This window comes from Frieseomelitta varia, unplaced genomic scaffold, assembly GCF_011392965.1.
Source record: "Frieseomelitta varia isolate USP_RPSP 00005682 unplaced genomic scaffold, Fvar_1.2 scaffold_32, whole genome shotgun sequence".
NCBI classification, from domain to species: domain Eukaryota; kingdom Metazoa; phylum Arthropoda; class Insecta; order Hymenoptera; family Apidae; genus Frieseomelitta; species Frieseomelitta varia.
In genome coordinates, this window is record NW_025110057.1 from 198752 (window position 1) to 216575 (window position 17824).

A 17824-nucleotide genomic window follows, 5' to 3' on the forward strand; every position below is an offset into this window, starting at 1 on the left:
AGGGAAAAAAAGGGGGTGGGAGAGGAGGAGGAGGAGGAGAGATCGAAGGTGTGGGGAACGTGGAAGACGGATAGAAAGTTTCTGCATTGTTTCGCGGGCAAAAGCCACTTAAAAGTTAAAGGAGCTTCCATCGAAAAGAAGCCTCGGCCGGTTGCTGGCCGCGCGAAGGGATTAGAGATGCAGAACTCCGGAGTATTTCCAGGTCGGCGATGGTTCTTTGTGCGCTGGTCCTCCCCTCTCCCCGTCGTGACTCACCTTTGTCTCTACCCTATCACTTTTGCCGCGAGTTTACTCAGGATTACGGCGAGCGTACAAAGACGAGCGGCTTTAATTGAGTCGTATTCCGAGCGAGTCGCGTTCCGAGGGACCTGGCTACGTCTTCGTCTCGCGCGGACGGTTTCCAACGATCGTTTCGAGTTTTCGTTGTATCTCGATCTCGACGGAGAACGAGATTGTCCCGTTTAATCCTTTTCGCCAAAAATGAACGCGATAAAGGCTATGATAATTCCTGCTATAAAATATATCCGACGACTGCGCGGGAATATTAGATTTAGAATATTTCCGAGGTTCTTTCATAGCGGGATTATAGGTTTCAGCGATGTCGGAGTAGATTATGCACATGCAGGTCAGTTAATTCTGCCACCTGAAATTACTCGAAACTCATTTGTTATATGGAACAGCGTTTCGAGCGAGCGTTTCGCGTGATAGAGAAAACTAAGTGGAAATTAATTATTATATTGCACGACTCCCTTAATATCGCGCAACTTTTGTACTGAAAAAAATTTTTTTTTTTTGCGAGTAATTGCAGGTGGTAGCGTCAATTGACTCACTGTTGTATATTACGTGGAATTGGATTTGCGAAATATGTTGGAGGTGGCACACCTGTTTCTTCGTTGAAACGGGCGGACGTGATCTTCAATATACATACATAAACATATTTTCCACTTCTATTCTAAATTATTCGAGTACAAATTGAAGTACATTCTGAACAAAATTATTGGAACGCTATCGTATCGTTCCGATAATTTCGGGAGAAAAGGTTAAAGATCTACACGGGAGAGCGAGGATCGTTGCATCCTCGTCGGTTGACTCGTCGCGATCAGCACACGGTGGCCACGATTATGAAATATCTTCGCTGACTGCGGTTACTCGATCCTTCATTAATCAAGCACGAAATTAATTAGCGGCCGAATTTATCTTCCGCCTGTGATACCCGCGGGTTAATTGTTTCCGATTAATTCGATATCGTTTCGAATAGAAGACTCCTGTTCGCTACGGTGCGATCCATCATGCATAACCGAACGCGATACCGGTCCCATTTCTTTCATTCCGTTTTACCTGCCGTTCCCCGATTGAAACTGATATTTGTTTTCTTATTAATTAACAGCAGTTGAACTGGCATTGCAATAAAATAAGCGCGTATTAATATGATTTCTCCTGTTCCTCGGCCAATTTTCAAGTATGTAGATTCTGATGGAATTAATAGGTATGAATTCGCGAATCGGGGCAAAAGAACGAGTGAACGAATAAACACATATTTATATGTATTTTTCTTTCTATTTTTCGCCTCTCTTTAGACTCTAGATCTAGAAGTCAATGTTTTTCTTCTTGTCAATGACAAAACTATAATTTTTATTGAGGAAACATTACGACATATACATGCGTCATCTGCTACACAAAATCATTTTTTCCAGCAACGCAGCCGATTGTCGCATCATGTTAACTATTCGTATGCTTACGATAGCGAATGGTAAATATTATTTTTTAAAAGATCAAATTATTATTGCGCTTCAGAGATTTCATTTACTAATAAAAACGATCTTTTCTCGATTGCAATCCAACAACTGAATAGCCAACATCGCAATTTATGACGCAGATGTTGCAAAGGTATTAATTCCACGCGTTAAGAACAGAGATGCTTTAACAAATTAACGACACGATTTGGCGTTTGCAGAGTCACGGAATTTCGTTGTGATCGGACAAGTGGCCAGATTCAATTTTCTTTTATTATTATAATAATAATTATTATTATTTTTTCCGTTCATTTTTTATCCGCCGATACACAGCGATTCACCACGGAATATTGCCTCTGTCGAGGCAGCTACGAGCGGAAAACGATTTTCATCACACGTGTCGCGGATTTATAAAATTTTTTATCTCGTTACATTTCAATGACCGATCGAACTACCGGTTGAATTTTCCATTTTCTCTACCGAACCACAAACTTCCCCCTGACCTGGGTGAGTTCTCTGATCTTTTGATTCTTTAATACGACTCACCTGCACAGACAGAACGCGATCTCGACCGAGTGCTTGTGGTTCGCGGATTTGTAGAAATTCTGCAACGCTTCCATGCACTCGTTCTTCGCGCAGCTCGCCGACTCGCAGTGGTTCAGCACCGGTTCCAGCAACACCCTGCACTCCGGATCGTTCCTGGAATTCACAGAAACGATCGTGCGCCAATGTCTTCTTGGAAACTTTCGAGATTAGGTCCGATCCAGGAATAGAATAGATCACTTTGAGCGCAAGAACAGACTGAAACTCTCTTCCTGTTAAGGAAACGCGAGTGCTCATTCGAGTGATTAGCGAAAGTAGCATCGAATCTTGAAATTGCAACTTCTGTCACAAGCTTCCAGAAAGCTTTGAAATTTACATTTACGAGATAGTCGATAGGATTATTTTTGAAGTTTTTTCTTTTTTCTTCCTAAAGGTATACCATTTCTTTTTTAATATTTAAGCTTCGAAAACCTCAATTTGAAGTTTACTGCAGCTATTTATTGTACTACCACTACAAAATAAGAATAAAAAATAAGAAAGGTTACAGTCTTTAAGGAAAGTGTAGACGCAGTAGCAATTGTTTAGTACGTCGACTTTTCAGGAGGCAAGAAAAATTTACATTTGCCGAGGTTTCTGATAAGTTTAGTTCTTTGAACACTGCGTTGCCACGGTATAAATTGTGAGATTTAACAGCGAAAATTTCTACTCACTTGCATGCGTTGTAGGCGTGGTGACAGGTGCTGGAGAGCACGACCTTGACCGGCTGCTGGATCTTGTCCAGGTCCGACGAGGCTGATGGCAGCACCACGGACGTTTCTGGGGAAAAGCACATCGAAACATGTGCGCAGTCAAGTAAAACGCTGTCGAATTGACAAAGTGGATCGACAAGCTCTCGCGACGGTGCACGAGCCATTACATTTGCGAGTTAAAGATGCTGGGAACATGGACAAATGTCAGCCTGGTTAACTAGCGGTTCCAGAGGTTTATGTGTACATGACGCGCGTTGCTTCTTAAGGGAGAACAGCTTTGCGACAAGAGTTTGGAGTTTCTAGAAGGTGTAACGTGTATGTGTGTTCAGTAGTAGAGAAAGAGAGAGAGAGAGAGAGAGAGAGAGAGAGAGAGAGAGAGAGAGCTAGCTTCAGCAGAGCGGCGAACTTGTGTTCATACGTTGCGTTAAACTCGACTGGATCTGCTTGGGCGTTCTAAAGCAGCGGATGCTTGTGATTTAAAGCGTACAACAAACTCTTTTCCCACTCTCTCGCAAGGCAAAAGAATTTCTGCTGAGGGGCTCGTGGACAAGAGGCAAATGATAAATCATTAGGTGACCCGTTAGGTTCGCCTGACCGAACGAAAGAGAAAAAGAGAGGGGCCTTCGCGACGAATCTTGAATATTTATCAGGTACACTCGCCAGTTAAAAACAATCGTCGAGAATAATTGTTTATTTATGCAAATAACGTAGCCAGCGCCACTTAATTTTTGCGGAGTCGAAGCTGGAATTTAAAAGGCTCGGCTATTAATAAAGTGAGGATCGATGAATAAAAAGAACGCCGAGCAATAAGGAATTTTCGCGTGTAACACGTCGTTAATTTCTCCCGTTAAGTGCTGTAGATCGTTTCAAATATTCTTCCGTGCCCATCCCTCTTCCTCGCATCACAAAATATTCCATATTTTTATTTTGCACTCGATGCATTTATTACTCATCAATAAATCAATCGTGCAACGTTTCATTTCTTCAATCTCGCTTGGAATCTCGTTACTAACAATAACAAAGCAGGAGCAATTGAATTCGACGGAGTCCAAATTTGGGGAAAATTAAACGATATCGACGAGTATTTCTCGTATCGTAAATAGTGATCGAGAAATTTAGAACGGCTCTCTCTAGCGGACTGTCTCTGACTCGACGGACGATAGTAAATTCGACGGTTAAAGATCAAAGATCAAAGAAAATTGAAATCGGAGATGGAGGAAAACTCTCATTAGTCCATTTCAATTTGCCTCTTTAATCGGCGATAAATATTTAAGGCACGGCCGTTATCCGAGGCCATCGGAAGAGAAACCACTCGGGGGCCGGGATAAAGGAGGACGAAAGGAGGACGAAACGAGGCACGATCGAGGATCGAAGAAGAAGGATTCACCCGATGACGAATGTTTGGCGTCGTTAGCCAGCCACCCTCGTTCGATTGATGGATTCGATCGGCAGGGTTAACGACCTACCGACTTCGAGGAACCCTTCTGAATATTGGCGGAACAGTGGCCTGTTCGTTCGTACCACGGGGAGGGAAAAAAGCAAGTGGAAATAGGTCGTAAGAGGGGAAAGGGGGAGGCGCAGTCTGCTCGGATGGCTAGCCATAAGTCAATCGTTTCGAACAGCGTGCCTTCGACGCACTTTATTAAGACGAACGATCCAACATCTTTCTGTTTCTGCCTTCGTCGAGGCCTCGAGCATTTAATCGCCAACCTCTAAATCTTCGTTACGGTGCCACCCTAACCGTCGAGATTTGGGCCATTCTAATCGTTTAAAAAACTTGGATGAGATCCTTCGTCGCCTCTTCGTTTCTTCGTAATGAATTTTTATCCCGGCTTCTTTCTCTCGATCGTCGCGCGTTCGTGAGAAATTGTTTCGTTTCATTTTACGAATCGTGATTAAGATAGTTACCTACGTGTACGTTTACTCGAGAAGAGTATTAGTATGCGTCGATCCTTTCGTGCATCGTCGTTTTCTCTTTTTTTCTCGAATCTTCTTCACTTTTTTTTTGTTTTTTTTTTATTTTTAATATTCTTTTTACACGTTTATTGCATCGACAATCTCTGATTTCTAATATCTTCCGAATTTTAGGAAATTAAAAGATCACTTTATTCGTTTCATTAGTTTCTCTGTGAATAGCGGTACGTGTCCAATAAAAACGTCAGTCAACGTCACACTAATGAGTAGACTGTAGTTTTTCATCAACTTTTGGGAAATTTGAAGGTACGAAAGTGCATAAAATACGACATTTGATACGTGAAACAAACTCCTGTCCTAGTTCCATTTTTGAAATTTAAAAAAGAACGAATTTGCATGAAAAACTCAGAAAATCTGTTCTTACAACAGAAATATAGTAAGAAAATTCTACAAGACTCCATATACATTACAGACATTTGACAGAAAATTACTTACTTTTGTAATTATCGATTTAGTGCGTGATTGATTAGAGTTGCAGAAAATTTCCTAGTTTACAAGTTCGACTGTCAATTTCGTCCAAGATGAATTTACAGGTTGTCAAAGTTAACACATTTTACATGAAATTTGAGCACGAATCAATTCGAAATATATTGCATTTGAACGAAAGGAAGATTCCCACAAACTTACGAAATAATTCTCTACAATTCTATGTGAAAAGGATCAGCAACGGGCGAGAAGTGACTAATAAACAATTTATCGAGTCAGCCGACTTCCTCGAAAGAAATCGAAAGGGAAGCTCATCGTCGCGACGAGCAAAAACGTGAGGAACTTTTAAGCGGCCGAATAATTTCACGAGGAGTCGTCGGCCCGTAAAACTTCGCCCCACTTTTACTATCGATATCTGCATACCGTTGAAGCTCGGGCATAAACTTCGATACAACAAAACCCAGATCGAGGGGAGGGGGAAAGGAAGAGGGCGATGTTAAATACGCAGACAAAATTGTTGAATCGGTTTGTGAGTTTCGCGGTTAAGTGGGTTTCACAGACGGGTTTACGCTGTTCCTTTCTCGCTCGGCCAAGCTCCGCGAATTCTTTATATCCTACGATACTTTTAATTTCGTCAAATGAAAAGTTCCAATGTTTTTTCCTTTTTTCTTTTTTCACCCAGACGCGGTACAGTGAAAATTTTCAGCTTTATCGTTTCCATTCCTTTTTCCCACCAGTTCAGTTAAAATTTCACAAAATGACGGAGTGGTTTCACCAGCTTTGAAATTTTATTTCGTTTGCCGGTCGCCATCGGTTGCAAAGGACCGGAACATTTAAAGCGAAAAGTTCCGATTGATTTCCAAATAAAAACGTGCCGTCTGAAATGAAGCGCGGACGAATTTTCGAAAACTGTAGCAATTACAGAAATGGCGCGACCCGGCTTCAAATGTTTGCGAATAATCAAATAATCGTACGGTTCGTTTCGCATAATGTGTCTCCATTTGAAAACCGATGGGAATACTTTCTACTTCAAGTTTTCCAATGCTTTGCAGCAAACGGCAAGGTCGATAATCGAAATCCGGTTTTGTGACATCGACTTCGTCATTTCGTGAAAATTTCAATCGCCGATACGAATCGTCGCCAAATAATTTTCATCAAATTACTCATCTCTGAACAAATTACAACGATCATCCTTCCCAAAGAAATCCTTCGCTCGTCAGTGACTACAGACAAACAACGAAAACATGACATGAACGAACTTTCGATGTCCGAGCGACGAAGAAAAATTAATACCTTATCTCTCGAGTCGAGTCGTCCCCAATAAATCATCGAGCATCGTGCCAGAGAATATATCGTTGGAAGATGTCGCGATCGTTATCGATGAAACGATTCCTTAACGCAATTTCTCGGTTCTTGCGCCCCCGAAGGAAAGTCTGATTCAAAGCTGAACTCCGCGAGCGATATTGCGATAATTTACGACGCCGAATAAAAAGTTTTCTCGAATATATCAGTGGCAATAAGAGTACAGGCCGCATTGAAAATTCCGTCCTCGAGCCAGGGTCGCCGTATAAATTCATTCGGGATGCCTGGACGGCGTTCCCTTGCTCCGCATCTACCGCGGCGAATTCCCCCTATTGATATTCCCGCAGTTTTGGAGCGTATGGCTCGCGTTACGAGGGTGGTGGATACCGTCGGTGTTCTTCGAACGATGACGACGATCGTCCTTCCCTAAATAAAGTCGTCTGTTTTATGTCGTCCGAGGTTACACCGTCTTCGAGGGTCTATCGACTGTTGTCCGACGAGAAAAGAACTGTCGTTTCCGTTCTTCTACCACTCTCACGTACATACCTTTCCAAATTATCGAATTTGAAAGAACGAAATTACTCCTTTAGTTTCTGTACGTTTATTTTTGCAGCAATATCGGTCCGTTGGATTTACAGTCATCGTTCATACACATATGTCAGAAGGGTTTTCCTTTTTTCCAAACGAATATGAGAGATTACGGTTTTGAACGTGAATTAAAATATACATGTTCACGCGACCCACGAAACGTGTATTTAGAAATTAAACATTCGTGTTTTTAATAAACATGTATATGGATTACAAATGCGTGTGTTGACGGGATATTTAAATACACGAGCAGATTAAAAATTACGCGGATTAAAGTACGGATTCGTTTGCCGTGCGCGTATTTATAATGGGTCAAAAAAATATTGGCGTAATTGCCTTTTTTTAAAAATTTATTTTACACGTCGAGTGATATATTAATACAAATCGTTTAATTGTATGGTGTTTTTATTTAACACTGACCAAGATGGTTTAAGAAAGTTTTTATAGGGAAACAAACATCCTTAACATACGATATATAATCTTCGAAAAATTTACGTACAAGGGGTATTTGCACTGTATTTTTATTTCACACTTTGCGCACTTGCATGTATCGCACGAACGTTGTACATCAATCATCTCTTTACTTTGAAAGTGATAAATTACACGCTAGTAAGTTTCATCACGAAATTTAGGAAAGATTTAATCGTGGGTCATACGTAAAGGGTTGAAAAGAGTTGAAAAAAACGCAGAGAGACGTAGAAAAAAATAATCTTCACGTGGATTAACGGGTGAATGTTCGCACAATTTCAAGCAAGCGTTCGACGAACAATTTACTCAGCATCGACGAACGCTCGTCACGGCGGCCGGAATTTTGTCAAACTGAAGCACGCGCGGACGCTCCCTCCGAGTCCGGTCTGAACGCACCATTATGAAAAGAATTCTATAATTCCGCAATGACGATCGCTGAATCACCAATCGCCATCGTGTTCCTCGATCGACCGAAAACGTCCAATTAACGTCCGATCCGCGCCCTCCGCATAATTTCCCCCTTAATTGCTTTCGAGGCGCTCTCGAAGCGTCACGCAGCCATCGTCCAATTAAAATCATCGTTACCCGTCCGCGTTCACGACAAAAATCTCGTTCGAGATTTTCTCGACGAAAGACTCGGCCAACCAGTTGCCCCTCACGGGACACGGTTCACCGAGAGGAAGAAGAAGAAGAAGAAGATGAAGAAAAAGAAGAAGAAGAAGAAGAGGAAGTCGAGTGCTAAGGAATATCAATCTCGGAAAGTTTCGGGGGTACGCGGGCTGGGCGGTGTCCTGACTCGATCGCCAGTGCAGATTCCTCTAGTCGGCCGGGAGAGAAACACAGCCAATTCGAAACGGCGGTAATTGGAACCGGTGTCCGTCTGGCTGCTGGAGAGATCGATGCCGCGAACCACCCTCCCGTCAGGGTACATCCGTCCGGAGGCAGCCACCGAGCCTTTCTCTCGGACGGTGACGCAGCTGCACACGAGCCTGCAAACTCGACGAGCCTCCGTTAGAACTCCGCGAGCTAGGCAAATCGGTCGCCATCACGGATAAAAACGGCCGCGTCTGTTCGACGATCGTTCGTCGTCGATTTCAGCGTCACGGTGAAATACGCAGTGACGGTGGGAGCCGAAGGATCAAGAGCCCGTTCGATGTTTTGTTGGATCTTTCGTTAGAATTTCGCAATCTTGAGACTTTGATAGTTTATATACTTCTGTATTCATTATTCCATATTTCTTTTTTTTTTTTTGTATGTTTGACTCTTTGATATTTTAATTGTAGCGGCCTAGAGTCCCTCGAGTACGAGTTTCGAACACCGACTTGTACAAGCCGCAAGTGGCTGTGCGCCTAGCGTCGAAGTCTAACGATATTCGATGTTAAGCAAACAGAGGACGGAACCGCTAGGATGGGTGCCGTCCAGCCTAGCGAGTAGTTAGAAAAAAAAAACAAACGTCTGGGGTAAGGGGTCGCTGCCATCAGCCTCACTGATGAGTCTAAGCAGCGACTCTGAGACGAAACGCACAACCTTTCCTCACCTTACCCACATTACCACTTCCTACATTATCCTCGCATCATCATAAACACTTTTCAGCCCTTCATAGTATATTATATTATTTATTCATATATTATATATTATATTATTATTTTTTATTATATACTTTTGTATGTTATACGTGTTTATTATTCTGTACACCCTCGGAGTAAAATTGACAATACCGAGCCAAGTTGACGTAGTTTGGCAAGATTTGAGGAGAAAATGTGCACTACAAAAATGTCAAATAGAAAATTCATTCAGAAATGAATAAATTACTGTAGGCAAGAGTTAAGCTTCGTACGAAAGCATAAAAATCCACAGTGCAGTGATGACCATCACTGTTCGCGATGAGCTGATGTTTGCGGAAGATCGCGTCGATACGTACACACGTGTGGTTCGCGTCGCGATGACTCGATATCCGACAATGGTAAAGCAACTCGAAAACCAGAATGTGTATTTGCGCGCCGTGTTCTTCCGTTTTCATTTTCGTTTGCGGACCAACAAAACGAGGTCGGTTGTCAGCAATTACCGGACGTATGTCTTCCGTACGTTGTTCGGTCAGTCGAAACGAACGAACGAACGAACGAACGAATCTCGTCGGTCATCGAGCCAGTAACATTCGGAAAACGCGTAGGTCGTGTCAACCGGGAGTTTCGTCGTTCGAAACGTAGATAATTATCCGTCCCGGTGTGTTTCGCGTTTCAACGTTCGGGATTCAATGTTCGTTCGTTTGTAGACGCGCGTCTTCCTCCTTCCTGCTTTGGCATTTCATTTAATTAACGGGAAAGTGGGTTGAGAGTAGTCGCGTTTCAACGATCGTTGCACACGTCTATATGCACGATAATAACGACGATAATCCAAAGCTTCGACGCTTTTAATAACACTCGTCCCTGGGAAATTGCCTTGCCGCCCTTGCGCTCGCGCTCGCGAACAGATACGTCAGACGCGTGACGAATTAGGTTAGCGACGCGCGCCGTATCGAGGTCCCTTCTACGTCGCCTATTCGCTGTTTCGAACACGACATCCTGATAGCCTGTAAACCACGTACAAACGATATCTCGCAATTAATATCAATCGAGCCTGTCAATTCTAATATTCACTCCGTGAATATTGGTGAAGTTGGAGATTGTTCGTCTCGTTGCGCCGCTAGTAAAAAGTGTTTTCGTACTTTCGACAAACGTGATTTGCAACACGATTGTTCGAACACTTTCGCAATAAATATTGTCCAATTCGTTTCAAATTTTTAATAGAAATATACGATCTCTCGGGGTAATTGTTACGTTATCTTGAAAGAAGATCAAGAATGGTATGCTTGTTTCTATATGTTTAACACTAGAACGAACTAAATTCGTCAACGTAACGGATCCCAGATTTTCCTTTCTTCGTAACTGCTTAAAAGATACTGATATTTTCGATTTCTCTTTATACAGACACAATATTAACTATTTTACTATTTATTCTAATCATTATTTGAATTATAATGTTTAATATATTATTAATAAATATAATAAAATATATAATATATATATATAATAATATAATTATATAATATATATAATATATGTAAATAAATATAATAAAATATATTATCAATATATGTTAATGTTAATATATTATTCGAATTAGAACATAATTTTCACACGCATCGAAGGCCTTTCGGAATTTCCTCCAGTTCGTTCGAGCCATTAATTTACAAATCCGACCGACATTCTCCTTTATATACCCCAGGTACCTCGGCTTCTCTCCAATTTCGTTTCGCCGTCCAAACAATCAATTCCTCGCAGGACATTCATCCTGCCATTTGCTTCATTTGCATAACGATCGCTCTAACGTGCCCTCTAATTCGTACGTCTCTCGTCCCCTCTCGGCACACAGCGCGGTGAAACGTCTGGAAGGTGGAACCGGAACCAACCGAGCAAGCACCACCGACTAGCAGCTAGCCCGAGCGACACGATCCCGACTTTTACCAGCAATTTCGTTCCAACCTCTTTCATCTGTCTGCCCGCTGGAGATACATACGTGTGTGTATACCGTTTAATCGCGTCGCGTGTACACAACGAGGGTGAGGAGGGAAAGGGGGAGGGGGGCCCGGCCGCAAAAGCGGTGGCCGGTCGCGGAATTGCTGTCAAATAATTTTTCGCCCGTTCGTAGAACACAGTTTGTTTTTCATTTGTTCGCGAGGCTCGCCGGTGTTTGGCCGGCGTCGTACGATCGATTAGCTCGATCGATCGCAAATTTACAAAGAGCCCTGTGTGCCGGCCCGTTTGTGAATTTTCAGCCGATACTTTTGCTTACCGTGGCGGAACTCGTTCCATAACCTCTCGGCATAACCGCAAAGTCCTCGAAACGCGATCCGTTTAATCGTTCAATTAATCATTCAAACATGCGAAACGCGATTACAATCGGCGGATCGGTAGCGATCGTTTAGGGGCGCTTGCCCCCCGCGTTTTTTCTCGTATACGCCTGTTTGGCGTATCCTATTCGTCTATTAGCGGTGGAGATAATTTAGCCGATCGTCGCGACGTATCCGTTCAAATGCCACGAAAATGCAAACAGCGACGTGACAGATCACGAAACCGTCGGGACGATCGTCGACAACGGAAGCATCGATCTCCTGCGTTTCGACGATTTTTCCTTCCCACGGAGTCCTTCTCCATTCGCGATTAATGCTTCGAGGCAATGCGGATTCTCGATTGTTACTGGAAATCCAATTTTATTCAAATCGATTCAAACGTCATCGCTCGGGCAAATAATTAAGAGGTCGATATCGAAGAGCAATTGATAATACACCTTCATTCGTTCAAGGAATCGTTGAACGTTGCAGCAGGATTTCGCGGAGGATTTTCGGGAACAGAGATTTTGTTGGTCGAACGAAACACGTTTCTGTTTCCATACGAATGTTTTATGTTTCCGCGCGTGTTGCGCTAGACTTTTTACGACGTTCGATAGGTAAAGCGAATCTTTATCCGAATTTTTTATTTCTTGGAGCAGTGCCCATTTGGAGCGTAAATTTGCGCAGAACCTGTTTTATACGCGTGTTTTATACCTACCGGACGAGGGAAGACTTTCGACTCGGCAATTCAGAAAATTGTGAAACACCAAGGATAAGTAGTCGTCGCGCAATTTTTCTTTCTTATCCATTTCAAAAATTTACAAGTCAAACGTCGCTTCTTTCGACTATCGTATGGTGAAAGGTTTATCAATTTATTTCTAGCAATTTATATACGCGTTCCTCATCTGGTTCTACAACATCGTCGAGAAACAAAGGTTCATTTTTCCTGCTATCACCTAACACGAGCGTTCACGCACTTAGGCTGCTATGATGCCACCTTGACCTAGCTTTCGAGAGACTGTCGAACAACTTGTAGGTCCACGAGGCAAAGGCAAGTTCGATTAAGTAAACCGATTAAGGGCTTCCAAGACTACGACGTGCTCGGATACCTAATGCAACCAGACTAGTTAAGTAACGCCGTGAATACTTTCCTAATTACGTCCTGCGTCAAAGGATTCTCTATTTAACTTGCGCATACCGGACGTGACTTACTTGTCTTGCGCTGCGTTTTGTATCGGAACTTTAGATCCTCACCGTCGTTCGAAACTATGTTTTTGTAAAACTAAACGAACGCAACAATTCCGCTTCTTTCGAAGAAATTCTCTGAAAATTAATTTTCAATTTTTCTAATTTTCCAGAAAATCTCTTCCATTCTTTCGAGCTTTGGTTGCTTTAGCTTTCGACCTTTCGAGTTAGTGTGTAAAGTCACGTTTGTATCAGACACAGTTGAAACGAGCAGATCAAAGTTGAAGACAAAATGTGACGATTAGTAATTTAATTGCTCGTTTCAATTTTAGGTTGTTCGGCCAATAAGTTAGGTTAAGTAGTAACCTCGAGGTTGATGGCAGGGTCTCTGGTATCGAGATATGGATAAAGTGACTCGATCAGAAAGACATACGCTGTTAGAAATGTGTCGAATTATTATCGTAGCAATGTAATATTTATTTTCTCAGAATTCTGCTCAGAAATTAGACTTCAATTACTACCAGTTCGCCAACTGTAACAATGGCCAATTCAAACAGCTACTATCGACTCGATTGATTACACTGAAACGACTTCGACACGCTGAAAATTCCGTTTCTCAAAAATATAGCTTGTCCTTGAACTCTCGACACTAGGAGAATTTGATTGGGAGAAAAGCGAGGATATCTGCCAATACTTTTCGTGTTTTCGTGTTTCGTCGAAACTTCCGAGTCCTGGCGATGACCACGACGATGAGGAGAGAGAGAGAGAGAGAGAGAGAGAGAGAGAAAGGAAAAAAAAGAAGAAATTGCCGCAGAAAAAAAAATTGCGGGGCAAACGGGGGAAGATTCCTCGGTGGCGCCGTGCAGATTCGTCGCGTTTTCGCGGGAAAGGGAAAAATGTAGGACAGACGGCGCGCGTTCGCGGTCGGATTTTACTTTATATATATCCGAAATCGATAGGGGCGCACTTTTGACGAGCACACTCGAACGTGCTCGCAGGTGCGCGGAGGCGGGCGCATGCCCGGACCTAGATGCGCGTACCGGTGTGAGTTATAATTACGGTGACCCGTTTGTTTAACTCTGCCGATAACGAGCAACGATTTTGTGCCCACCTCTCTCTCTCTCTCTCTCTCTTTTTTCTCTCTATATTTCTTTCTTCTCCTCTTCTTCTCTGGTTACTGGTTCAACGAGAGAGGAGAAGAGAAGTGGAGGGAAACGAACCGGCGGGGTGAAAAATACACAGAATCGCTTTCAGCCGTGTGTTATTATCGGGCGGTAAATCTCGAAGCGTGCACTCCCGCTTTGGATCGAGTAATTAGCGCGAACGCGAAGATCTGTCCCTGTTCTAAGAGCTAATTCGGATAATAGCCGACTGCATTCGCCAGCCTTCGGGAACGCCTGTTTCTTGGGATCGTTAGTGGCTAAATGGGTTGCAGCTTTTCTCGCGGATAACTAGGTTGTAATGCCTCGTCTGCACTGGCTGCAACTACTCGCCGGCAGAATTGTTGCAGGATTGCTCGTTAACAGCGTTCTCTCGTCCCGAACATTCCCAAACTTGGGAAGATGTCCGAGGAAGAAGATCCGCCGTTGTATATTTAGTTTAAAATAAAAGAAATAACATTTACAGTCTCCTGCCACGGAAACGCGTGTGCGATCGTTGATATCCAATTAGTGGAATTATTTCTCGAGTCGATCCACCCCGCAGTTGATGCAATTTGCAGACGAAAATTAATGTTTGACAAGTAGCACGTTCATACTCGTGCGTTCATCAAAGTTCTACGTTTATACCGGCAACTACAAACGGTAGGATGAATTTTGTCATCAATATTTCATCGTCTACCTTTTAGTGTATCGAAATCCTGCTTGAAATTGAGTTGAAAAAAATTTAATCGCGGGATATAATGAATCTATTACCTCCTTGAAGCCTCATTGAAATAAAATCTTCGAATGTTACGAAACACTAAATTTAGAATTAATAATTATTGTCTACACACAAAAGTTGTATTGGAAAATCAGATATTTTGCAGCAACAAAGAATTTTTAAAATTGTAATATAATTACTACGTTAATCGTATAATATAGAGTACATAATTTTATTGCCTATGATAAATATTGAATATACTTTAAGCGGCTGTTATCTACTTGCGATTTGCAAATGCATTCGTATGCGTGCTGACGAATACAACGCTACAATCGTTTCCCACCTTACACGGAATCGAGTAGAGGAACTTCCTCTCCTCGAATCGAAGTCACGGAGTTTTAAATTGAACGATGATGTTAGACGGTTCGAGAATGATTTCGCGATGGTACAAAGTAACCAGCGGGGGAAGAACGAGAAGTTTCCAAGATGCAGCATCACAGGCCCAACGAGAAGCAGTTATCCGATGAACCAAAGAATATCCAATAAAGTTCCATCAAGATAATGGAGCAAACCGACGAAACTTTCTTTCCCATTTCGGGGGCAATCTCTGTGGATAAGTCTGCCTTTATATCAAATTTTCAACGTCCCTCGATCGACCGGCTTTCGACCTTCGCGTTTCGGCGTGTAAGCGAGAACGAGGCCTCAAAACTTTTTTATTTTCTCTTTTTTTCAATTAATCACTTGACAGAGATAGATGTCGACCCGATTTCTTTATACAAAGTGGCCGGAAAATGTAACGCAACGCCATTGCGAAAAATAATGTTAAAAATCTGTTTCAATTTGAATTTCTATTTCTGCTTCCGTGTCTTCGATCCGTGATCATCGTAACTGCTTGTTACGTTATTAATTCGTTTCTTTTTATTACATCTCGAGTGATTTAATAAGTCAAGGCAGAGCCGTTAATTTCATCAACGTAAAAGCTGTCCTCGATACGTCGAGCAGTGCACGGTATTGGACAGAACCGGTTGCAGATAATTTCACTGTATCAATTTGCCTCGGTCTCTTCGATTCTTTGCAAATTCCACCTAGCTAGCACCTCGTTTCTCATCTTCTCCAATTTTTTCTTTTTTCTTCCTTTTTCACCGCGATGGAACGGGAGGAGGGAACCTATCGGTTCGATTTTTCGAACAGAGTCTCGACTGCATCGCAAGATCCTCGCTCGAACGACGAAACGAGTTTCCGGTCCCGGCAGGCCGCTCCACCGAAATTGAATATATGAATGCGAAATTCCAGCGGCGCTCAAGTCCGTCGAGGATTCGACTTTTCGAACCGGCGGAAAATAGCGACTCGTTAGGCGTGCGCGCGGCGTCTCGTCCACCGAGGAGAAACACGGCCCAACGAATTTTAATTAGGACGCGACGAATGGCGGGAAATGCGCGTTTGTTCCAACGCCAAGGTGAAAGCCGGCTTGATTACACCTTCTACGCGAGCAGTTTCCAGTCCTCCGGTGCGCCGTTCGAGGAAAAAGCGATCGATTCGATTTTCATTGCCTCGGTGAACACACACACACACATACGTGTGTGCGTCTGACGATGGATTTCCACGATGATTTTGTGTTTCTCGAACACGTTCGTGATCAATGACGATGGCAACTGTCGTTACTCATCGAACATCTACGCTCGGTTGTCAGTAACCGAAGATTCAACGTTGTTAGTTGGTTCTTGATTGAAAAGGCATCGTTTTATTAGCAATGTTGATTACGGACTAGTGTCTACGAAGCATTGTTTAACATAATTGATTGAATTATGTCACGAGCAACGTGTTAACAACGTGTGAAAATGGAGACAGACTGGTACGGTAACAGCAACGAATGTTGTTTGGAAACAAGGATAATTTAACATTAAAACTACCGACGACTACAGCGTAGAGAATTTTCATCAGAGATATTAAAATGAAAAAAAAAAGAATAGGAAAAATGCAATGGGATGCACAAACTTTTATTTATGTATTTTATAAATAATCATTTAAATCTCTAAAAGTATACCGTTTCACGTCTGTGATGTATATCTAATAAAAATTAGGAAACATTTTTACCAGCTCGATAATTCTAGCGTTGAATGAATAATTTAGAGAAACTACTCTGCCGAATGAAGAGTATGAAATTACACTTGCAAATATTTCGTGTAACCTACAATAAAAATTTCAAACGATATTTGTATTTCGGTTCATCTTCGTGCTTACGATTTCTTTGGTCTATTAATTCTAATTGCCATTTTAATTGCAAAATCGTTTAGAATTATAAGATTGACTGACGTGAAATCTTTTCAACAAAAGTCACTTTCTTTTTCTGTTTTTGTCTAGCGAACTAAGCAGCAAAAACGGATAACCGCCGAACGATCTTCCGCGGCATCGATCCCTCGCGTTCACATTTCGGATCGATATCTCGCTCAGAGAGAGAAAGAGAAAAAAAAAAAATCCATCATCCACGGGTTTCTTCCAAACGGATCGCTGAACACCGGGACGCGTTCGCCTCGCGTTGCTTGCCGAGGCGTAGGAGAGGCCGTTTCGTTCGAATCAATCACCCGACGGAACATCGATACGCGGGTAATCGCTGGATTAAAGGATAACCAAGGATAATTACCCGCCGTTCGATCCGGATGCAATCAATTCTCGATGCGTTATAGTTCGCGCTGGCGCCCACCCTACGGCTTTCTGTCCCCGCGATCGCTCGCATCCGTCTTCCTTCCTGCTGATTTTTACCTCCTTCCTCCCATACTATCTTCAATGGACCTCCGACCTGGCTAGACCTGCCTTTTAATTTTCACATCACAGTGGCGCGTTGTTTCGATTAATGATCGATCTAAAGTCGTAATTTTCTGGCAATTTCGCGAAGGATTTTTCAATCGATCGATCATGAACGAGTGAATCGAATCCTGCGTTTCCATCTCAAGAGTTTCGATTTTCATTCTCACGAGATTGGATTTTGATTCTCTGACGAGGTTTAAGCATGTTTGAATCTCTTATCTTTTCTTGGGTCTTCGTTAGGTACGCATTTGGCTGTGACACGTTTCTAGGATATGTAGAAAAAGATATATTTTACGAAAGTATTTACATGGGGAGACAACGTG

General features: G+C 42.5%; 1 protein-coding gene across 1 annotated transcript in view; it reads right to left on the reverse strand.

Annotated features, from left to right (window-relative positions):
- The window catches only part of LOC122530001, a 77974-nt gene that overhangs the window by 49407 nt on the left and 10743 nt on the right, over positions 1-17824 (reverse strand). Inside the window, exons 5-6 of the mRNA XM_043656598.1 lie at positions 2987-3092; positions 2280-2432 (exon numbers count right to left, since the gene is read on the reverse strand). Of these exons, the coding sequence (XP_043512533.1) occupies positions 2280-2432; positions 2987-3092 (259 nt within the window). The remainder of the gene's footprint in view (positions 1-2279; positions 2433-2986; positions 3093-17824) is intronic.